Source organism: Macaca thibetana, chromosome 1 (genome assembly GCF_024542745.1).
Source record: "Macaca thibetana thibetana isolate TM-01 chromosome 1, ASM2454274v1, whole genome shotgun sequence".
Taxonomy (NCBI): Eukaryota; Metazoa; Chordata; class Mammalia; order Primates; family Cercopithecidae; genus Macaca; species Macaca thibetana.
Window position 1 is genome coordinate 20,955,948 of NC_065578.1, and position 23,873 is coordinate 20,979,820.

The 23,873-nt window shown below is 39.6% G+C and overlaps 1 protein-coding gene across 3 annotated transcripts in view; it reads left to right on the forward strand.

Moving 5' to 3' along the window:
- CDC42 (cell division cycle 42) overlaps positions 1–20,987 on the forward strand; it is a 41,321-nt gene extending 20,334 nt beyond the window's left edge. For 2 of the 3 annotated variants that reach the window (XM_050793089.1, XM_050793105.1), the window contains exons 2-6: positions 5,852–6,006; positions 9,133–9,205; positions 14,179–14,288; positions 14,409–14,606; positions 19,457–20,987. In XM_050793089.1, the coding sequence (XP_050649046.1) occupies positions 5,902–6,006; positions 9,133–9,205; positions 14,179–14,288; positions 14,409–14,606; positions 19,457–19,546 (576 nt within the window). In that variant the 5' untranslated portion in view covers positions 5,852–5,901 and the 3' untranslated portion in view covers positions 19,547–20,987. Of the gene's footprint in view, positions 1–5,851; positions 6,007–9,132; positions 9,206–14,178; positions 14,289–14,408; positions 14,607–17,977; positions 18,848–19,456 lie in introns of those variants that run through there. The other variant, XM_050793095.1, reaches the window with a different exon arrangement.
- Positions 20,988–23,873: the final 2,886 nt, after the last annotated feature.

A 23,873-nucleotide genomic window follows, 5' to 3' on the forward strand; every position in this document is an offset into this window, starting at 1 on the left:
GTCACTTTGTTAACATAAATTCAGGTGGGAATTTGTTATGAAAAACAAAAGACACTCATCACTCAGGAAATTCCTAGGGATTTTAGGAGCTCTCTGCTAGGAACTGGGGACAGATACTAAATATTGCCACAGTGTATTACCAAAAATCTGGTTTGCCTTTTATTCACAGTTACTATTAATACTTGACATAGTTTTATAAGGGATGTAATCTGATTGAGAACATAAGTTTTTTTGTAAAACTTATTAGCAAGTATTTAATCTCAGATCTTAAGATTGCTGTATGTGCCTAGAATGAACGGGCACGGGAAAATAGGGCATTTGTAGCTGGGAGTCTCCCCTTCCTCCATACAGATCGTTTGCTCAGGGATTGTCTGGTGGAGTTTAGATGGCAGCCAGCCAATCATAATGATACCATAGAGAGGGTTCCATAGCCTTTTAAAAGCTATAGCGCATGGACTTAAAATTTCAGGCGCTGTAGCTCTGAGGTTCTCAAAGGATATTAGGATTCCCCTAGTGTTAAGAACCTAGAAGAGGGCCAGGTGTGGTGGCTCGTGCCTATAATCCCAGCACTTGGGAGGCCAAGGCGGGTGGATCACCTGAGGTCAGGATTTCGAGACCAGCCTGGCCAACATGGCGAAACCCAGTCTCTACTAAAAAAAAGTACAAAAATTAGCCACACGTGGTGGCGCATGCCTGTAGTCCCAGCTACTTGGGAGGCTGAGGCAGTAGAATCGCTTGAACCCGGGAGGCGGAGGTTGCAGTGAGCTGAGATCGCGCCATTGCACTCCAGCCTGGGTGACAGAGCAAGACTCTTGTCTCCAAAAGAAAAAAAGAAAAGAGAAAAAGAAAAAAAGAAAAGAGAAAAATAAAAAAGAAGATACGGGTATTGGAAGAGTAGATGCCAGGAAGGAAAGAAGGAAGATATACCTTATTTCACAATTTTATTTCCTTATGATTGGCAGAATCATTTTAAAAAAATTTGAGACAGGGTCTTGCTCTGTCACCCAGGTTGGAGGGCAGTGGCACAGTCATAGCCAACTGCAGCCTTGGACTCAAGCAATCCTCCCACCTCAGCCTCCCTGGTAACTGGGACTACAGGTGTGTGCCACTTCACCCAGCTAATTTTTTATTTTTGTAGAGATGGGGTCTCACTCTGTTTCCCAGGCTGGTCCCACACTCCTGGGTTCAAGCAATCTCCCCACCTTGTCTTCCCAAAGTGCTGGGATTAGAGGTGTGAGCCACCATACCTGACCCTGCAAAATCATTTTTTATGCTGTAAGTTGCCCAACTCCAATTCTAAGTTGTGGTACAAATGAACTTCACTGTTAAAAAGAGGTAGGATTCAGTTATTGGTGCAAAATAACTTTTCTTTTCTTTCTTTTTTTCTTTTTTTTGAGACCATTCTGTCGCCCAGGCTGGAGTGCAATGGCGCTATCTTGGCTCACTGCAGTGCGCCTCCGCCTGCCGAGTTGAAGCGATTCTCCTGCCTCAGGCTCCTGAGTAGCCGGGACTACAGGCGTGTGCCACCACGCCCAGCTAGTTTTTTGTATTTTTAGTAGAGATGGGGTTTCACGGTGTTGGCCAGAATGGTCTCCATCTCCTGACTTTGTGATCTGCCTGCCTCGGCCTCCCAGAGTGCTGGGATTACAGGTGTGAGGCACTGCGCTCCGCGCAGAATAAATTTTCTGGTTAGCAGAATGGTAATTGTTTCTATGTGGCCTCTTTGCTGCCATAGTGGTTTGACATTATTCAATAGGGAATTAACGTAGGGTATATGAACATGTCTGGCCTATATATATTGCAAAACCCAAAGTCTCTCCCATGATTGCTCCCTTTACCCACCCCAATTTGTGGAGTATCTGGTGACATTAAAAAAAAAAAAAAAAAAAGAAATAGAGGCCAGGTCTTACTATGTTGCCCAGGCTGGTCTTGAGCTCCTGAGCTCAAGTGATCTTCCCACTTTGGCCTCCCAAAGTGCAAAGATTATAGGTGAGCCACTGTGCTGTTTAATATGTGTGTTAAAGGGCAAAACTACAACAAATTTAAATCTCCCTTGGCTTTATTGCGATTTTAGAATTTGGCAATGCTTCATTCCACAAAACAGAGTAAGTGTTCGAAGGAACTGAGCACAAGAGGTTGGCTTAATAGACAGAAGAGCTGAGAAAAGGGGAAGCAAAGAACAAAGGGCCTATTAGTTGTTTCAAAGCTACCTTTCTTGTAAGGCAGGGACAGGGAGAAGACAGAACAATAGAAAAATAACTTATTAGTTAATATCAGGTTACTTCAGGCTGCTTTTTTTGTGTAAGGATTAAAGCAGAGGGAACTTCATTATCATTCCAGTTGAAGATTGGAAGTGGCCTGTTTGGAAAACTGGCTGTCATCTCTCCTGTTTCTCAGAAGGTCAGATAACAACTAAATTTAAGTTTAGTGATGTGAAACTTTAGCATGAGTGACTCCATTTTGATTTTTAGTCTGGTCACTTGGGGCCTAGTGCAGGAGATTAGTCTACTACGGTAGCCTCCTATAGTTTTATTTAACACATGAAACAATTATTAATACATGCCAAATACTTTGCAGAATAGTCTTAATTAGAACTTGACTCTGAAATGACCATCTTTGTAATGGTAACTCTACATTTGACTACATTTGTACTGAGAACAATTAGTATAATTGTCCCTTGATATCACAGGGGATTGATTCCAGAGCTCTCCAAGGATACACAATCCTGGAATGCTCAAGTTTCTTATATAAAATGTCATAGTACAGTTAGCCGTCTGTATCTTTGGGTTCTGCATCTGTGTAGATGGAAGGCTGACTGTACTGTAATTATCTTGGAGATAAAAGGTGTTATGAGTTTCTAAGAAGTTTGCAAATTGTTGCTGTTTTAAAATTCCTTATATTGACTTAAAGGTACCATTAGTTGTTGAAGACTAATAATTAACATTTACTAAGCATGTACTGTATGCCAAGCACTGTTGCAAGTTCTTTACATGTATTATCTTAGTTTACCTTATGAGAAAGGTAGTACTGTTTTCATTTTTAGAGAAGGGGAAACCAAGCTACACAGAGGATGAATAACACAGAGGTTGAATAGCTAGAGTGTGGTAGAGCCACTCTGACTCCAGAACCCAGGCTTAACAGGGGACTCACAACCAACCAGTTTGTAACAAATTGCTGAGCAGTCAGGTTGAGAAGTCTAAGAAGTGGAAGATTTGTAGATAAATAGAAAGGGGAAGAGCAAACTCTTATCTTACTCCCTTCTCCCAATGAAATTCAGTAGTTATGTGCAGGGTGAAAAACAGGAAATGAGCTTGGCCCCTGTTTTTTGCTTCCTCTTCTTTATTTTTGCTTTCCTCTTTGCATTGCTGGTAACTCATGGATATATACTCGTCACTCCACTAGCACTGATTATATTTGTTTTGATTAATGTCACTTCTCAGTGTAGTGTAATGTAATGTTTAGTAAGAGCAGGTACTTGAGGTTGGGCACGGTGGCTCACACCTATAATCCTAGCACTTTGGGGGGCCCAGGCAGTTGGATTAGTTGAGGTCAGGAGTTCAAGACCAGCCTGGCCAACATGGTGAAACCCTGTCTCTATTAAAAATACAAAAATTATCCAGTTGTGGTGGCGGGCGCCTGTAATCCCAGCTGCCCTGGAGGCTGAGGCAGGAGAATCGCTTGAACCCGGGAGGCAGAGATTCCAGTGAGCAGAGATCACGCCACTGCACTCCAGCCTGGGCCATAGAGTGAGACTCTCTCTCTCTTTCTCTCTCTGTCTTACTGCCCTCCAGCTTGGGCGATAGAATGAGAGTCTCTCTCTCTCTGTCACTCACACACACACACACACACACACACACACACACACACACACACAAAAACAAAACAAAAAACAAGCAGGGACTTGAGAGTCAGACTGCTTGGGTTTAAATTACAGTTCTGCCACTTACTGGCTGAATAGCCTTGGCTTGCTTACTTGCTGAGCTTCACTCTTCTTGCTTGTAAAATAGGGATAATATAGCACATCATAGGCTTTTTGGGAGGATGAAATGTGTGAATATGTGTAACATGTTTTGAACAGTACATGGCACTTAGTAAATGCTGTATAAGTGTTTGCTGCTTACTATTATTTGAGAGTGCTTTTAGATTTAACCAGTAATTGATCTTAGGGATCAGGGTTGTTAACCTTTAATGCTGTATTAGTATGGGTGCTTCTTAGTGCATAAAAGGGAAAGGAGAAGGAAAAAAGAGATATAAAAGGAAGTTGAATAAAGAAAGATAAATATGGCTGGCTGCAGTGGCTCATGCATGTAATCCCAGCACTTTGGGACTTTGGGAGGCCAAGGCGAGTGGATTGCTTGAGCCAAGGAATTCAAGACCAGCCTGGGTAACAGTGAGACCCCATCTCTTAAAAAAACCCAAACCAAAACCAATACAAAACAAAAACCCAGCCAGGCATGGTGGCATGTGTCTGTGGTTCCAGCTACTTGGGAGGCCAAGGTGGGAGGATTGCTTGAGTCTGGGAGGTGGAGGTTGCAGTGAGCTGAGGTTGTGCCACTGCACTCCGGCTTAGGGTATGGGAGTAAAACCCTGTTTAAAAAAAGAAAAATATACTGCAGATAATTTTGATGAGGAACGGGAGAGTGTGTATTTCCTGTAGGTTACTCACACTAGTGTAATTTCGTGTTCTTGATTTTTGCATCCTTTCAACAACTCGCAGTGTGCCAGTCTAGAAGTGCTCAGTGCTAGAAGTATAGTGGTGCTTGAGGTACTATAGGTTCATTTACAGGGATGTTAATAGGCATTTATAAATTGTTATGATTAATTGTTGTGAATGGTGCTATAGGAGCATGGTGGCATCTGACCAAGAGTTAGGTGGTTCTGTATTTTTATGTTTAATTAAACCCTTTTAGGATTATAATTTAAATTAATTTACATATAAATAAATCTTAAAATTTAGGTATATATTGGGTGGTATTTCTTTTTATTCTTTCAGAAAACTGTTAAAGTATTTCATTGAATCTAAGATTCCAATTTCATAGAAGTCAAAATGTGGGGGAAAAATGGCTGATAATGATTGTAAGAGACTCAATAAAGATACATTCTGACTTTAGAGATGTTTAAATGAAAAAAAGTTTCTCAAATTAATGACTCTTTGGTACTTGTAATTGATAACTTCTTAAAATTGAGGAGAACTCGAATAAGAGAAGCTGTAGTATCTGTTTATAAGTCAGTATGCTTTAGAGCAATCTGACTTTTCATTATAAAAATGTAGGTTTTGGACTAGGCATTCTGGTGCTAAAACAGCTGCTGAGGCCAGCGATCACCCTGTTCTTTGTTCAGTTCCTCACGTTACTCATATAATTCGTGTGAGGCTCTGCTGCTTGTTGGTCAGAGCCTGAGTAAGGCTGAGTAAGGCTGGATAATGAACCATTCTTTAAAGCGGTGGCCTTTGTATTGCAGTCTAGTTCACATACATGCGTACATACAGGTGTGTGTGCACGTGTAACCGAAGAAAAGCTTTCACAAAATAATATTTAGTACAGTATGTGGAATTTTCTCTGATACAGTCTCTTCTTTTTCATTATAAAAATAAATTTGCTGTTTATCACACCAGTTGGGACCTTCTGAAATAACACTTAAGAAGTTGAAACAGCCAGGGATCAGAAACTTAGAAATGAACCTTATTTGTTATTGTAACTTATAGCAAGTCATTGTTTCTCTTATTGGGTTCTTTTAGCCATAATAATTGTGCTAGTTCTTTTCTTGCTCTGAGTGCCTTAACCTGTTGCTAAGTGAGGAAAAAAAAATACATATATAAGCATAAACAAACATGTCTTTAATCTTTTTGCAGGTCAACATCAGATTTGAAATATTTAAAGTGGATACAAAACTATTTCAGCAATGCAGACAATTAAGTGTGTTGTTGTGGGCGATGGTGCTGTTGGTAAAACATGTCTCCTGATATCCTACACAACAAACAAATTTCCATCGGAATATGTACCAACTGTAAGTATAAAGGCTTCTTTCTGTTAGTAAAATGTAAAATTTGATACCCTTTTGAAAATTCTTTCTCTGTGTGTACTGAATTTTTTTCTGTTTTCTGCCTTTGTTTCCTGTTTTTAAAGATCTTGACTTCTCATGGGTAAATTATATACACTTTAAAATTAAACAGCTGAAAAATCAGTGGAAAGTCAGAAGGGGTGACACAAGGGTTTACAAGAAGTGCTGGGAGGCAAAACTCCAGTAGACAAGATTCTAACGAGTGGTGATCTCAATTTGGTGAAGTATGCCCTACATCTTGGAATGAGGTGACTTTTTTTTTTGGATATTTTGGCCAGTTATTGAACAGTACTTGGAGGTCTCCTGGGATACCATTTGGGGTCCTGTAACTTGAGAGAAAGTTGTATGTGTCTCCACTTTTCTTGTGGAACTATTCTCTTAGCAGTAATGGAGCTCCAAACTGGTTGTTAGGGGCAGAGAAGAGAAGACCTGTTATGTTATGAGAATACCAACAGAAACCTTTGGGGGTCACCCCCCACAACCTTTTTTTTTTTTTTTTTTGGAGACGGAGTCTCTATCGCCCCTTCTATCTGGAGTGCAGTAGTGCGATCTCGGCTTGCTGCACCCTCCGCTTCCTGGGTTCAGGTGATTCTCCTGCCTCAGCCTTCTGAGTAGCTGGGATTACAGGTGCCCGCCACCACGCCCAGCTAATTTTTGTATTTTTAGTAGAAACAGGGTTTCACCATGTTGGCCAGGCTGGTCTCGAACTCCTGACCTCAAATGATCCACCCGCCTCGACCTCCCAAAGTGCTGGGATTACAGGCGTGAACCACCATGCCTGACCCCACAGCTGTTTTTTAAATCAACTCTTTGGAATGGGAGAAGGAAGGTGGGAATAACAAAGATATTGAAGTGAGAGAGAGAGAGACAAGAGTTAGAGTAACACTCATTTGTGAAAGGTAGTGAGACGCTGTCTCAAAAATAAGTAAAGTTGTTTATTTTGAAGGGGGGAGAATTTGAAGGTATTATTAAACACTAAAATCACATTGATATTTTGAATTGGCCCATTTGGAGACAAGATAAATGGAAGATGTTGTGAGGTTCAGTGGACTTACAGGGGACGTTTAGAGGTACATGAATCTTGTTTCAGAGTGAGGACAGCTATCAGAGTTTTTCTGTTTTAGTTTCCATTGAAGTTGTTTAACTTGTAAACATAATTTCTGAGTCTTTTATGACTTTGATCTTCTGGTGTTGTATTTTAAGTGGGCTTGTGGGTTTTTTATATGTATGTTTGTGTGTACATCTCTGGAAAAGTGATAGGGTGGAAGGAAGAGTAGTAGAATAAAATTTTAAATGAGCCGATTTAGGTAAATGAATGGACCATGAGGCACAAATAATGTTCTCATGGTACCTGTTGAAGTTAGTATGGAAATGGATTTGGTGTAAAATGCATTTTAGTTCCCATCTATAAATTGGAGCTTGCCGTTTCTAGAGTAATAGAAATTCAGAGTTGAATGGGACAATACATACTGTCTTATCCATCGCTTATGGATGAGAGTACTCAGGCCCAATTTAGGGATGAGACTTAGAAGTCTGACTTTAATTACTTAGTGTAATTACACTAGGGAAAGTAGACTTTGGAATGGAAGCCAGCTTTTCTGATTCTTAGTCTGGTTTTGGATATGAACAATCCAGTAAAGGAGGGTTGTTTTTGAGTCTCTTAAGTGCGATTTAAGAAAGTTATGTGTTTGGTTTGAGAGCTTAATCACATTCATTCGATTTCTTTGTTCTTGTTTTTAAGAACGGACTTTCCTTTGTCATCTCCCTCAGGCCCTTGCTTCTCTTCTTCTTTACATTTAAATAAGCTCTTGAGCAGTCTGTTAAAACATAAATCAGAAAATCAGAGTAGGTACCCAAAGATTAAGTAGGGCTGGTCTTAAAATGTGGCATTCTTCTCCTAGTTGGAAAGCTTTGCTTTTCTTTTTATATATATCATTTAATTTTTAAATTTTTATTGTAAATTGACAGATTATAGTTGTATATGAAAGCATTGCTTTTCTATTGTAAATTAATTCTAAAGACTCCAGAATTTGTGTTGGGTCTTTTCCCATTTAGCATTGTTAAACCTCCCATTTTCACACATAACTTAGTACAACCAATATTAGCATATGCTGTACTGAATTTGATAAGGGTTTTATGGTCTATTTACATATTAAGCATCTTGTTACAGAAGATGTCTCACATCATGCAGTTTGTGCCCAATAACATGAATTTTACTCACAAAATTCCCAGCTGGCCAGTCGCAGTGGCTCACACCTGTAATGCCAGGACTTTGGGAGGCTGAGGCAGGCAGATCATGAGGTCAGGAATTTGAGACCAGCCTGGCCAACATAGTGAAACCCCGTCTCTAAAATTTTCTCTAAAAATACAAAAATTAACTGGGTGTGGTGGCATGCACCTGTAGTCCCAGCTACTCAGGAGGCTGAGGTGGAGAATCGCTTGATTCCGGGAGGCAGGTTGCAGTGAGCTGAGACCATGCCATTGCACTCCAGCCTGGGAGACTCTGTCTCAAAAAAAAAAAAAAAAATCCCAGCAAATAATCTGTCAGCCTTTTCTTGGACACTTTGAGTACTTTGAGGGAACCGTTATTTCTCTCAAATGGGCTTGTTTGTAACAAGGCTTATCTTTTCTAGGACTCTGAAAGGAAGAAAGGTCATGGATCTAGGAGATTTTATTTCTAGATGAAAAGAAAATGGTCTATGAAGAAATAATTTCTTAGGAATCAGATTGAATGTTGAGGTAGACCACTGTCTCAAAAGTTTCAGACTTGAACAGGTTCATTTTGTGTAGCTAGAGGACTCTGCTCCTGTGACACCTCTAAGCCTTCTCTGGCTCTTTATCCAGGCTGCTGTGGTAGAGCAGAAATCTCAGAACACATCCTTTGTCTTTTTCCAGGAACCATTTAGCTCACACAAGGTACTTGGTTGGCAAGATTGGTTATATAAGGATGATGAATGAACTAAGGGACGATTAAGTCTTAGCAAGGAAACACTGCCTTAGCTTAAGAGTTGTTCTGTCCCATTTTAGCTCTCTCCTTGCACACTAACAGTGTTGTATTTTTTTTGTTTTTAGGTTTTTGACAACTATGCAGTCACAGTTATGATTGGTGGAGAACCATATACTCTTGGACTTTTTGATACTGCAGGTGAAAACTTAATGTCTTTTATACTGTTTTGATTTTTAACAGTTGCTAGTTGTTTGTCTCTTGTGGATATTTTGAGAAACTAGCACATGAGCAGAGTACTTGCCTTTTGTTATTAGTTAGCAGGATTGAACATAATGATCGTTGATGCTTGACCAAGGAGCAGTCCCAGACCTGGATTGGCAAATAGGAGTTTGGAGTACCCTGGGTGAACAGTGTAGTAGATGAAGTAGAGTGAGACTACAGTGCATTATACAAGCTCAAACTGAACTAAAATCCAGATGTATGCACCTTGCAGAGAATTGGGGACTGTATTAGTGGTTGGGGAGGGACTAAGGGAATGAATTCATAGGAATCATGCCCACTGATTCTCTCCCTTCACCCCTACCTGCTCCGTTTTAAAGTCTAGAGTTTCCTAAATATGCCTAAGGTTGTAAGGTCATAAGCCATTTATAGTATTTATTATTATCACTCTCTGATATCTGAAGGCGTATTCAATTTATGTGTCTAATATGTTTAGTTTCTTACGATAGCTTATTTATTTTAAACTGTATCTGAAAATAATTTGAGAGTGAACTGTTACTCACAGTATTGACATTTGTCAACTATCCAAATTGTAAGAACAAATTACTTTCTTCCTTCAAATGTACCTAATTCCTCAGTGCTATTTCTTGTTTTCAAGAATGGTTGGCCGGGCGCGGTGGCTCAAGCCTGTAATCCCAGCACTTTGGGAGGCCGAGACGGGCGGATCACGAGGTCAGGAGATCGAGACCATCCTGGCTAACACGGTGAAACCCCATCTCTACTAAAAAATACAAAAAACTAGCCGGGCGAAGTGGCGGGCGCCTGTGGTCCCAGCTACTCGGGAGGCTGAGCCAGGAGAATGGCGTAAACCCGGGAGGCGGAGCTTGCAGTGAGCTGAGATCCGGCCACTGCACTCCAGCCTGGGCGACAGAGCCAGACTCAGTCTCAAAAAAAAAAAAAAAAAGAATGGCTGCACATCTTAATTTCTGACTTTTCTCTATGTGCCGTCTTATGATCAGCTTAGTTAGCCAGAGGAAAGTCTCAGAAAGATGTCCTTTAGAATATCTTTAGAATGTAGGAATTCTAAACTTTCTGCTTTGTTTGAGTTACTCTTTGTTACTGTTTCCAAGCTAATTTGTTGCTCTCATGGAATCTGTTGTACTGTGTACCATGAGGAACTATTTGGATTTAATTGAGAACATGAAATGGAGAGACAATAAAGTTTAGAGAAAATTTTAATACATTAAAATTATAAAAGTAATTGTATATTAAACTTGGAAAATAGAGAAAACAGTGACCCATAATCTCTTGATAAATGAGGAATTTTCTTCTGTGTTCATTTGTGTCCAAAGGCACAGAGAAAAGATTTTTTTTGTTGTTGTTGAGACCGAGTTTTGCTCTTGTTGCCCAGGCTGGAGTGCAGTGGTGTAATCTCGGCTCACCGCATCCTCAACCTCCTGTGATTCTTCTGCCTCACCCTCCGGAGTAGCTGGGATTACAGGCGTGCGCCACCACACCCGGCTAATTTTTTTGTATTTTAGGAGAGATGGGGTTTCTCCATGTTGGTCAGGCTGGTCTCGAACTTCTGACCTCAGGTGATCCGCCCTCCTCAGTCTCCCAAAGTGCTGGGATTACAGGTGTGAATCACCACGCCTGGTGAGAAAATATAATTTATGGCTACTTGTGGTTGAAAATTAATATTTTCAGATTTCAGAGTTTATTTTTTGTAAGCCTTTACATTTTCTGGCGAGTACTTTTTAAAGCTTTATTGATGTGTAGCACAATAAAAATCAATTTAAGGCCAAGTATGGTAGCTGACACCTGTAATCACAGCACTTTGGGAGGCTGAGACAGGCAGTTCACCTGAGGTCAGGAGTTTGAGACCAGCCTGGCCAGTATGGTGAAACCCCATCTCTACTAAAAATACAAAAATTAGCTGAATGTAGTGGTGTATGCCTGTTAAGTCCCAGCTACTTGGGAAGCTGAGACAGGAGAATTGCTTGAACCCAGGGGGCGGAGGTTGCAGTGAGCCGAGATTCTGCCACTGCCCTCCAGCCTGGGTGACAGAGTGAGACTCCGTCTTTAAAAAAAAAAGAAAAAAAATCGTTTTAAGTGTTTGGTGTGATGCATTTTGCTGACCCTGTACCATAATAACATGTGTAACATTTTTATCACCCCTCAAATTTTCCGTGGTGAGTCCTTTTACCATTGAATGGTCTTGGCACCCTTATCAAAAATTATTTGACCATATATGTGAGTGTTTATTTCTGGGTTCCCTTTTGCCGTCAGCCCTGTCCCTTGACCTGGTTCCGGGCAACCACTGATCTGCTTTCTTTGTTTCCACTGTTTTGCTTTTCTAGGGTTTCATATAAATGGAACCATACAATATGTAGTCTTTTGTGTTTGACTGTTTTTACTTAGCATAATGTTTGTGAGAGTTGTCCATGTTGTGTGTATTGCTAGTTGTTTCTTTTGATTGCTGAGTGATACTCTGTCCTATGAATATATCACAATTTTGTTTATCCATTAACAAGTTGATGGATGTTTGGGTTCCAGTTTTAATACTGGTGCTATGAATTGCTTCCTTGTCTGAGCTCTTTTGAATAATGTTGCTATCAACATGGGTATACAAATACCTTGTTGAGATATACAAATACCTTGTTGAGACCCTACTTGCAGTTCTTTAGGGGTATATACCCAGAAGTGGAATTGTTGGATCATGTGGTAATTCTGTTTTTAATTTTTTTGAGGAACCTCTATATTGTTTTCCACACTGGCTGTCCTATTTTATATTCCTACCAACAGTACGTGGGGGCTTGATATAGTCACATTCTTCTCTTTGATACTTATTTTCTGTTTTTTTTTTTTTTTTTTTTTTTTTTTTATAGCCATCCTAATTAGTGTGAGGTGGTATCTATTTGTGGTTTTGATTTGCATTTCCTTAATGATTAGTGATGTTGAACGTCTTATGGCCATATATCTTCTTTGGAGAAAGGTCTGTTTAATCAAATTCTTTGCCCATTTTTGAATTGGGATTTTTTTTTTTTTTTTGGTTAAGTTTTAGGAGTTATCTGTAGATTCCAGGTATTAATCTCCTATCACATATACGATTTGCAAATATTTTTTCCTATTTTGTGGGTTGCGTTTTTATTCTGTTGATACTATCTTCTGATGTGTAAAATTTTTACAATTTCACGAAGTTTTTCTAATTTTTGGTTGGTTTGGTGTGATATCCAAACAAATTATTGCCAAGTCCAGCTGAATCTTTTGCCCTCTGTTTTCTGGGAGTTTTAAAGTTTTAGGTCTAACATTTAGACCTTTTATCCATTTTGAGTTAATTTTTATATATAGTGTTAGGTAAGATTCCATCTTTGTCTTTTGCATGTGAATATGTCATTTTCTCAGCACCATCAGAGTCCTTTTACCACTGAATGGTCTTGGCACCCTTATCAAAAATTATTTGACCTAGGCTAGGCGTGGTGGCTCACACCTGTAATCCTAGCACTTTGGGAGGCAGAGGTGGGCAGATCACCTGAGGTCAGAAGTTTAAGACCAGCCTGGCCAACATGGTGAAACCCCATCTCTACTAAGAATACAAAAATTGGCCTGGCGTGGTGGTGTGTGCCTGTAGTCCCAGCTACTCAGGAGGCAGAGACAGGAGAATCTCTTGAACTGGGGAGGCGGAGGTTGCAGTGAGCCGAGATTGTGCCACTGCACTCCAGCATGGGTGATAAGAGAGAGTGAGACTCTGTCTAAAAAAGAAAAAAAAAATTATTTGCCCATATATGTAAGGGTTTATTTCTGGGTTCTCTAGTCTATTCCACTGTCTTATATATTGCCCTATGCCAATACCACACTGTTTTGATTATTGTAGCCTTGTACTAAGTTTTGAGATCAGGATGTGGGAGTCCTTCAGCTTTATTCTTCTTTTTCAAGATTATTTTGGCTATTTGGGATCCCTTGCTGGGATTTTGATAGGGATTGCATTGAATCTGTAGGTTGCTTTGGATAATGTTGACATGTCAACAATATTAAGTCTTCCAATTCATGAACGTGGGATGTGTTTCCATTTATTTGTCTTCTTTAATTTCTTTCAGCAGTTTTGAAATTTTTGTTGTCCAAGTCTTTTGCCTCTGATTAAGTTAATTCTAAGTATTTTTATTGTTTTGAGTATCCATTAATTCTTGCTAAATTCTTGGTAAATTTTTTTTCTAGGCTTTATCAGTTTCAGATACTGGTCTTACATACACACATTAACTAAATATGTGAACCTGTGTTTCTGGTCACGATGGGCAGTGGGTTTTGTCATCTGAGTTTCACTGAGATGACACAGTGAAATTTAGATGATTTCACTGTAATTGTTTCTTTACCGTATCTGAGATGGAGTCTCGCTCTGTTGCCCAGACTGGAGTACCGTGACGCCATCTTGGCTCACTGCAACCTCCGCCTTCTGGATTCACGCAATTCTTCTGCCTCAGCCTCCCAAGTAGCTGGGATTACAGACGTGCACCATCACACCCAGCTAACTTTTATATTTTTAGTAGAGATGGGGCTTCACCCTGTTGGCCAGGCTGGTCTCGAACTCCTGACCTAGGGTGATCAGCCTGTCTTGGCCTCCCAGAGTGCTGGGATTACAAGGATTGATTTTTAACTATTTCTGTAGCAAGAGTTTATTATTACATTTATTACTGGGTTTCTAATGGACCCCAAGATTGAACACCACAAACTAGTAGTAAAAGCAAATAACATAATAGTAAATTCATTGCTGTTCTGAGTGCTTAAAGTTTGTAGAATTAGCTGATTGAGAATATTGCCTACATATTATATTACAAAGCCATACATTTTATTAGATAAGTAAGTTGCTTTTTGAGTAGTGACTAGCATACTTGTAACGCTTTGAGGACATCAAGATTCAGTTGCTGAATTCTCTCCAATATTTTTCCTTTTTCTAGGGCAAGAGGATTATGACAGATTACGACCGCTGAGTTATCCACAGACAGATGTATTTCTAGTCTGTTTTTCAGTGGTCTCTCCATCTTCATTTGAAAATGTGAAAGAAAAGGTAAGCTGATCAGGTATTCTTGCCCTAAGAAGGTCATCTCAGAATTTCTACTGACCTGTTATAAATAGCATTAGAGGCTTGTTGAATAACAAAGGTGTATTTTAAAATACCTTTTTGTAGTGGGTGCCTGAGATAACTCACCACTGTCCAAAGACTCCTTTCTTGCTTGTTGGGACTCAAATTGATCTCAGAGATGACCCCTCCACTATTGAGAAACTTGCCAAGAACAAACAGAAGCCTATCACTCCAGAGACTGCTGAAAAGCTGGCCCGTGACCTGAAGGCTGTCAAGTATGTGGAGTGTTCTGCACTTACACAGGTAAGGATGACATGAAACCCTTTGCATATTTATGGTCAAGTCATTTATTAGAGCATTAGGATATAGGAGTTTAACAGTGATCAGCAGTGCTCAAAGATGCCCAGCAAGAATATGAACAGCTTCATATTGTATATTCTTTTGTTGGAGGCCTCTGCGTTTTTTGGAGAACATTATTAGTTCCTAAACTCCTTGTGTTGGTAAGGTCTCGTGTTGTACTGAATGATTTGTAGTGGTCATGGTTGTGTGAAAACAAAAACCTTACAGGAAAGGTTCAGATAAGCACAGACTTGCAAGAGTGGATATGAATGATTTTTTTTTTCTAGACACTTAAATTTTCATCTAAATATGTCTGATCTTTTCTTGCCAATTCAGACAATTGATACTATACTGTTTCTTGGGCAGTTCAACCAGGATAGGGAATTAGTCATAATAATTGAGACTTTCATGTCAAAGAAGGCAGCCATGGCTGTTTCTGCCACAGTTCTCAAGCATGCTTTATATAGTGTCTCTATTCCTAGGTTTTTGGAAGTATTCCTTCCTCATGCATTCTGACCATTTTTGAGTGATTTAATTGGAACTCCTTTTGTAGTTTGATGGGAAACTCAGATTTTGAAGATAGGGAGCAGTGTTAGGGTATTTGGAAGGGACTTGTAACTGATGTGTATGGTTTAAACTTTTTCACCTTCATGATATCGCTGATTCCATCCTTTGAGTACTGTTCTGGAGGCAAAGGAAAAAATTATGGAAATAATTAGCACAAAAGTCTTACGTTCTACTGGTACTGGTGCTTTGAACTTTGAACGGTGAGCAGATATGCCTAATAGGGCAAGATTGAAGGGTGGAGATTTCTAATAATTATATTAAACTCATTATATTTATGGTTACGTTTTCAGGTAATTGTTCATTTTTATTGTGTTTCTAAAAAACACTTGGATTCTTAACTACACGTATACTAGGGTAAATGGCATATATGATTACTTATTACATATGTACTAGGTATTTAGTTTATAGGGCCTAGTGCATAATTTAATAATCAGTTTAGTACTTGGTTGGATATTTAAAGATAAAACATTTATGCTTAACTGGGATATTCCCAGAATAACTTCGAGGCCTAATATCAGATGATTTAAACATAATCTTCTAATCCTAGTTTTTTAAGGCAGTTTAGTGCTATTGTAAAAGCAGTTATTTAGAAGTTTAGAAGATTTTATATCTTCCCATGCACAGCGCTGTTTTGAGAGTTTAAAAAAATGCCTGGTGCTTCTCTCTGTGTTTTAGTAACATTCCCAGAAAAGTATGCCTGTGTGTGTATATTGGGGGAGACAGGGAAGGTCATGTGTGAAACACTGATGTCCATGTTAGACACTCATTCTGTGTGCTTCTGATGCATACTTCTGTTCTCTAGATATGGGTTGCTTTGAGGGAAGACACATAGGCCCTGTGGATTCACTTTTAGGTTACTCGTGATGCTTTAGATAATTGGATGCTTTTAATGTAAGATTTTTACAGTATCAGCAGGTGTATACAGTAAATCAGTTTGTAGAGAGTATGAAGTTTAAAAGGTCTTAGCAGGTACATTTTTCTTACCAGAGTTTGAAGTATGGAGAAGTCAAAAGAGGGGAAGTTAGAAAATGGGGTCTGTGGTTGTGTTTGGGAGCTAGAACTTTTAGGTTTACAGATTCTGTTTGTTGATTCCTCTAAAACTAAAATCGTAATATAAACAGATGGTGGTCAAGCAAAGATTAGTTTTGTTTCATAGAGCATTTGTTGATCTTTGTCCACTGTAAGCAAGAAAGGAATTCCTTCTTGTTAAGGGATACACTCCAGTTTCTAATGGTCCTCCTCCTCTTTTTTTTTTTTTTTCTTATAAAGTATATTTCCCTTTCTGTACTCCTTCCTTCCTTTTTTTTTTTTTTTTTTTGAGACAGAGTCTCGCTCTGTCGCCCAGGCTGGAGTGCAGTGGCCGGATCTCAGCTCACTGCAAGCTCCGCCTCCCGGGTTTACGCCATTCTCCTGCCTCAGCCTCCCAAGTAGCTGGGACTACAGGCGCCCGCCACCTCGCCCGGCTAGTTTTTTTTTTTTTTTTGTATTTTTAGTAGAGACGGGGTTTCACCATGTTAGCCAGGATGGTCTCGATCTCCTGACCTTGTGATCCGCCCGTCTCGGCCTCCCAAAGTGCTGGGATTACAGGCTTGAGCCACCGCGCCCGGCCCCTTCCTTCCTTTTATATTTGACTGCCAGAGTTGGTTCCTAGATGTGTAGAAAGAATTGCAGAGGAATTTAAGTTTTTATATGGCATTTTTACTTTGTAAATGATGTAGAAAGAAGAAAGCTTTTTAACTTTTGCTGCTTTTAAAGAATTTACTGCTGTTTTTGATTTATTTTGTATCTAACGTGATGTGTGGGTATCAGTCTTGTGGGATGTCATGGATGGGGACGGGGTGGAGGTGGGCACACTTGGGGTGGTCTGGGGTTGGCACTTACAGTTGGAGCTGTGTTCTGGGACTTCTAGGACATACTTACTTGGGATCAAACTGATCAAACTAAAGAACATGTGAAACAACCTTGGGTGGTAAACTTGTGGCTTCAGATTTAGGTGAGTTTAGGTGAGTCTGTAGACCTGGGTCCTAAGTACCACCACTGCTGAGTCACACTGTCATGTTGGAGTTTCTGGCTGAGGTGTAAGTGTATTTCTGTATTTTAATCCCATAAGATCTGAGAATATTCTTTGTTTTCACTCCATGCTTTATGCTCTGATACCCATGCAGACATCTTAAAGCACTGGACTGCTTGCTAAAACTCATTCTAGGATCCCATTCTTTGTTTTCTTATGACTTGGGTGGTGGTTACTTGCTCTGATAACATTGCTGAATAACTGAAGTGTATGCTGTTTCTAGAGTCTGTTCTAGTTGGTACTGTTGCACAATTAACACTTTTTAAATGTCTGAACCTTTCTGTTCTGGAAAACCAGTTTACTCTGAAATCTTGATTAATCCCATTCAGATATGTCATTGAACCTAGAAACACGTAGCATGCCTGTTAGTCTGCTATTTGTGTCCTTCAGTTATTCAGGGGCTGAATTCACATAAGCCTGAAAGTGTAATAGATTTATTTCCAAAATGTGTTAGAAGTCAACATATTGCATTTTAATAAAAATTGCTTTCCTGCTCAGTTAACCTTGCTTGAGTCGAAGTTTTTGGTCAGTTGTCTGCTCTCCCAATAATGGGCTTAAGATCAACATTCTAGCATTTTTCTTAAGGCACATTGCTTCTGTGAATTCAGCTCATTTAATCCGGACTGCTGTTGTACCTGCTAGTCTTTCTAATCCTCTAACCTGGCTGCTATTCTCTCTCCTCCCCTCTGTCTTGTAGAGAGGTCTGAAGAATGTGTTTGATGAGGCTATCCTAGCTGCCCTCGAGCCTCCGGAAACTCAACCCAAAAGGAAGTGCTGTATATTCTAAACTGTTTTCTCCTTCCCTTCTTTGCTGCTGCTTCCTGTCCCACTACTGTAGAAAGATCGTTTAAAAACAAAGGAATAAAACCATCCTGTTTGAAAGCCTCTGCGTCTTTTTACTCACCACCTTAGAGCAACCTCTGTATTAGTTTTTGATCAAGAATGCAATATCTTATAGAAATTTTTTGTGATCAGTAGTCAAGTTGGACTTGTTTTAACTTTCTGCTGCTTGAGTTGCCTGATGCTCAGAGCTTTTTGGTTTGGATTACCATTGCAAAAGGGAACTTGGTCTGGCATTAAGAGTGTCCTCTTGGAGAAAATAACAAGAGTTTTAACACTTCTAGATCTCAGTTCTAGATGGAGAAAGTAACACAAACATCATTTTACTCTTATGATCAATTGTTAATTGTAATTGCATGACAAACCTTATGGAAAAGGGGTGACCTTCTAGTAGAGTGTAACGGGGAAGGGAGGATTCTTTTCTGGTTTTCCTTTGTGCAGTGAAACTTTGTGTTGCTGTTGCTTTGGCTGTCTGTGCTGTAGTGGAGTATTTGTCAGTCTGGGGTGGGGAAGATATTGATGTATCTGCTACTGCTTTATGAGTTCATTTGTTACGTTATCTTTTAAGAATAGCATCCATTTAAACAGTTGACTTACAGTTTGTTAATGTTGAGATGTAAAGCTGCCACCTTTATATTTTCCTGCTTCTGATTTTATTGTGAGGGAAATATACAATTGTGGTTACCTTCAAATTTTGAAATTAAAAATATACAACTGTTTGTATAAATGCCTGATGAAGCTTTATTCCTGTTGCACTGACTGGCTCTAATTTTACGTATGTATCAGGTACCCACATTTTTGCTCCCTTGAATCTCCTTGACTCTTAACTGGTGGGATAAAGGGAGTTCAAAGTGACTATCTTTGCAGCTACCATAATCTCTCTCTCTTTGCCTGTGCCTTCCATAGAATAAGGATGCCACTGACCCGTGCCCGTCCTCTCAGTCCTGTTTCATATCCAGCTGTTTCATTTGAATGCAGAGCTGCTTCCCTTGTTTTTATGTAAAATGTTTTAGCAGCACATTACAAAACTCATATTGAATGAGCAAATGACACGTGTGCTTGTTTGCTTCTTGTGACATACATTGGTCTGCACAAAGTTTTCTCAAAGGACCACTGTCTCACTCATGAATATCTGCTCCTCTGCTCTTGAATTGCTGAGTCCTTCCAGTGCCTTGGACAAATCTTGGTGAAGTGAGATTATTGTGTTGAGATTCAGGGTTGTTTTTAATGTTTCTTTCTTTGCCAACTCTTGGGGGTTTGAATGGTTTAAATTTGAACTCCAACTTTATTATACTGAAAATCAGACCGCCCATTTTTTCTTTCTACCCCTTTTCAGAAAGGCCTAAAGAATGTATTTGACGAAGCAATATTGGCTGCCCTGGAGCCTCCAGAACCGAAGAAGAGCCGCAGGTGTGTGCTGCTATGAACATCTCTCCAGAGCCCTTTCTGCACAGCTGGTGTCGGCATCATACTAAAAGCAATGTTTAAATCAAACTAAAGATTAAAAATTAAAATTCGTTTTTGCAATAATGACAAATGCCCTGCACCTACCCACATGCACTCGTGTGAGACAAGGCCCATAGGTATGGTCCCCCCTTTCCCCTCCCAGTACTAGTTAATTTTGAGTAATTGTGTATTGTCAGAAAAGTGATTAGTACTAGTTTTTGTTTTGTTGTTTGAAAAAAAAAAAAAAAAAGTAGTGGGTTTTTTTGTTTTTTTGTTTTTTTTTTTTTTTTTGGTTTAAAAGCAAGGCATGCTTGTGGATGACTGTAACAGACTAATTGGAATTGTTGAAGCTGCTCCCTGGTTCCACTCTGGAGACATCTGGGACATCTTAGTGTTTTTTTTTTTTTTTTTTTTTTTTTCCCTCCTCTTTTTTGGGGGGGAGTGTGTGTGGGGTTTGTTTTTTAGTCTTGTTTTTTTAATTCATTAACCAGTGGATAGCCCTTAAGGGGAGGAGGACGGATTGATTCCACATTCCACTTCCTAGATCTAGTTTAGAAAACATGTTCCCCATCTGGTGCTCTTAGGAAGGAGTATAGTAAATGCCTCATTTAATAACATACTCCTTTTTGAAAGTTGCCTTTTCTCTCCACCCTTGAGTAGATCCAGTATTTGATGAAACTCATGAAAGTGGGTGGAGCCTGTCTTGCCCCTCCTCTTTTCTAGGACGCACTATATGTGACTGTGACTTTCAAGGACATTTGTTTGCCATTCACTGTTTTTTTTGGGAAGTTGATTTCTAACTTCTTTCACTGATAAATGAAGAAAAGTATTGCACCTTTGAAATGCACCAAATGAATTGAGTTTGTAATTAAAAAAATTTTTTTCCCTCTCAGTCATTGTCTTATATGCTTAGCGTAGATTTGCAGCTCAGTAGTATATGGTGTTCCTAGAATGCAGCTGAAGACCTGGTATGTAGAGGAAATACGAGGGGTGGTGCTAGAAGACAGACATCTGTGGAATGATTCACATCCTCTCAAGTTAGGAGGATGGAGGCCTGCTTCATTAAGAAGCTGGGGGTAGGGTGGGGGTGGGGAGAACACTTAACAACATGGGGACCAGTCAGGGGAATCCCCTTATTTCTGTTTTGCATATGAGGAACCCTAGAGCAGCCAGGTGAGGCTCTCTAGTTTAATAAAAATCATGGAAAGAGTCTTAATAAAGACTCTTAATAAGTGCTAATAGGGATTTTATCAGCTTATTTTGGTTGCAGTTTCCAATTTTTAAAAATGTTGAGGTAATCTTTCCCACCTTCCCAATCCTAATTCTTGTAGATTCATTAGTGTTGAACCAATGCTTTCTCATGTCTCAATTCTTTGTATATGCATTCTTTTCAGATGTATTAAACAAACAAAAACCCTTCACAAGCCAGCCTGAGGGTTGTTATTTTCCCTCCGTCTCTTACTTTTCAGATACATAGGAGTGGGAACTTGACTCTTGATAACATCAATTTCTAACAAACTTTGAGATAAAATTTTAAAGCTTTATTATTTTTATTTTATTTTCTGGCATTTAGTTTGAGATAATACTTGGCCCTCTATATGTTCAGGTTTGTGCTTTCTCCCCTACGTTTGACACTTCCCTTAAATACCAAGTAGGTCCATAATAATTCTTAGTGAAGCAGTGTTCAGGAAGCTCACTGCTCATGGTGGAAGGAAATATTAGTGTACCTTTAATCCATAGATCATTGGAAAGCAGCTCATTTCCCAAGTTTTCTGTATCATTGGTTCTCACACTTGGCTGCTTACTGGAGTGCAGCTTGAACAATGTGATTTTTAAGTTTTCCAGGCTTTCTAAAATGTAGCCAAGTTTGGGAACCAGCACACCTAGGTGGTTATCTCAAACTACTTCTATCAGAATACAGATTGTGTGCTGTGAATCTGAATATGGGATACATTTTCTTTAGGTAGCAAGAAAGGTTTATTTACCTTTAGGACATTATACTGATCTGCTTGAGAATCTTAGAAACTAAGAACCCTTAAAATCAGTTAAGGTTGATACACTGTGGTGTCATTTTGATAGTTCTCTGCATGGAGTCATGTTTGGCATGATTTGCATACTGTGCTAGAATTAAGCTGGGTTGGTTGAGAAGGGGTTAGGAAGAGGCAGATGTAAGCTTTAACAGTTCTAACCAAGAAATGCATCTTATTTATTCCTTGTTGACCATACTAGGGAGAGATACCTGGATCATGTGATAACTCTGGAAAGCAGAGACGTATGTATCCTTAGTGTAGTCAGGGACATATAGATCCTTAACTATTGCTATATCTTTGTCCTAAAGCAATGCTTGACATGATACGGCTCTAGAAATAGTCATTGGATGGGTGTATTATTTTATAAATTAGTAAGTGAAATAAAGCAGGTCGAACAGTTGTGTCAGTGAATTACCCATGTATCAGAAGAACAAGGATGACAAGGGGATTGATTGAAGCTAATGTTTTCTTAAATATTTTCAAATTGATTTCTGCATGTCAGAAGAACTTGGGTAGCAAATGGATGCAGCTTAGGTTTTCCATTTAAATATTGTTTTCTATTTGACTTAACAAACTTGTTTATAGTCATGACTTAGAAGGTGAGTGATATTCTCCAGGGAGTATGATTTAGAGGCTGGAAAGGGTTATAGGAAAGTCCTTACAGGCTTAGTTTGTGTCCGAATTTACAGCATTTAATACAATGTTAATATATTATTGCTATTTGTAAGTGTTTTACTGAACATCTTAGAAATAGGTCTTATAGTTTGTTAAAGTGATGTTCTTTAAGCAGGACTTCATGCCACAAGGGGAGTGTATTCTAAGGGGGAAGAAAAGGATTGTGGTTTGAAAGAACAATTGTAATATTTCCTTCATTTTGAGGTGTAGTTTTCTCACATTTTCGTATTGTAATCAGGATACCTCTTAACATTGGTGTACATTTAGTGTAGTAGTACTTTTTCTCCTTTTGTCCTACAAGTTGTCACTAAATTTGTGCTATCATAATTGTTACCTTCATAGAATGCATAAAATAGTGGTACTTCTTTTACTTCATTGTTAGGTTTGGACTATTTTCCTTTTTCCATTTGTGAGGTTAATTAGTGGTTATTTTGGTGCTGGGTGCTAAGAAACTCAGAATACAAGGGCCCTGCTCAAGAAGGATTGAAACTTAGTCCCTGCTGGGTACAAATTTAGAAATTTGTTATATAACTGCGGGGGGAAGGGACAACATTTCACTAGGAAGTAGCAACTCCATTATCTTTCAGGAAGGGCTGATGGTTAGGGCATCTCTGAATGATTATTGGAGGGAAGTGGCTTTATATCACACTTGTTTTCTGTAAGTCTTACTCTGTATCCACCCAAGTTCAGAGCATGGAGATTTAATTACATGGCCCAATCATGTTTTCTTTCCAGGGCTGCTGGAATACTTTATTTTTATTTTTTAAGTGAGACGGAGTCTCGCTCTGTCGCCCAGGCTGGAGTGCAGTGGCGTGATCTTGGCTCACTGCAAGCTCTGCCCCCTGGGTTCGTGCCATTCTCCTGCCTCAGCCTCCCCAGTAGCTGGGACTACAGGTGCGTGACACCATGCCTGGCTAATTTTTTGCATTTTTAGTAGAGATGGGGTTTCATCATGTTAGCCACGATGGTCTCTATCTCCTGGCCTTGTGATCTGCCCGCCGGCCTCCCAAAGTCCTGGGATTACAGGTGTGAGTCACTGTGCCCGACCAGAATGAATACTTTTAATTACTACTTAAAGTCTTTTTTCTAAGTGCCTCAAACAGTTAAAAAAAAAAAATTCCTTATTTTATTCACTTGCCAGAATAATGTTGCATTTAACCATGCCAACAGTAGCTTATTAAAACAGCATTTATTTTTCTCATTCAAGAGTCAGCTGAACTTGTCTCTAGCCTTCAGATTGGGCTCAGGTGGGCTTCGTGTTTGTCATTCTGGAGCCTAGTTCCAGAGAGCAGTGGCTGCTTGAGTGTGGACTTGCTTGTGGTGGGCCAAAGAGGGGCAAGGGAAAGCGCATTTACACTTTCTCGTATTCCATTGCCCAGAGATGGCATATAGCCAATCAATCCTAAGTCAGTGCTGTTTGTTTATTTTACAAGAGTCTTGCTCTGTCGCCCGGGCTGGAGTGCAGTGGCGCCATCTCAGTTCACTGTTCACACCAGTTCAAGCTATGCCTCCTGGGTTCGTGCCATTCTCTTGCCTCAGCCTCCCAAGTAGCTGGGACTACAGGTGCCCGCCACAATGCCCTGGCTAATTTTTTGTATTTTT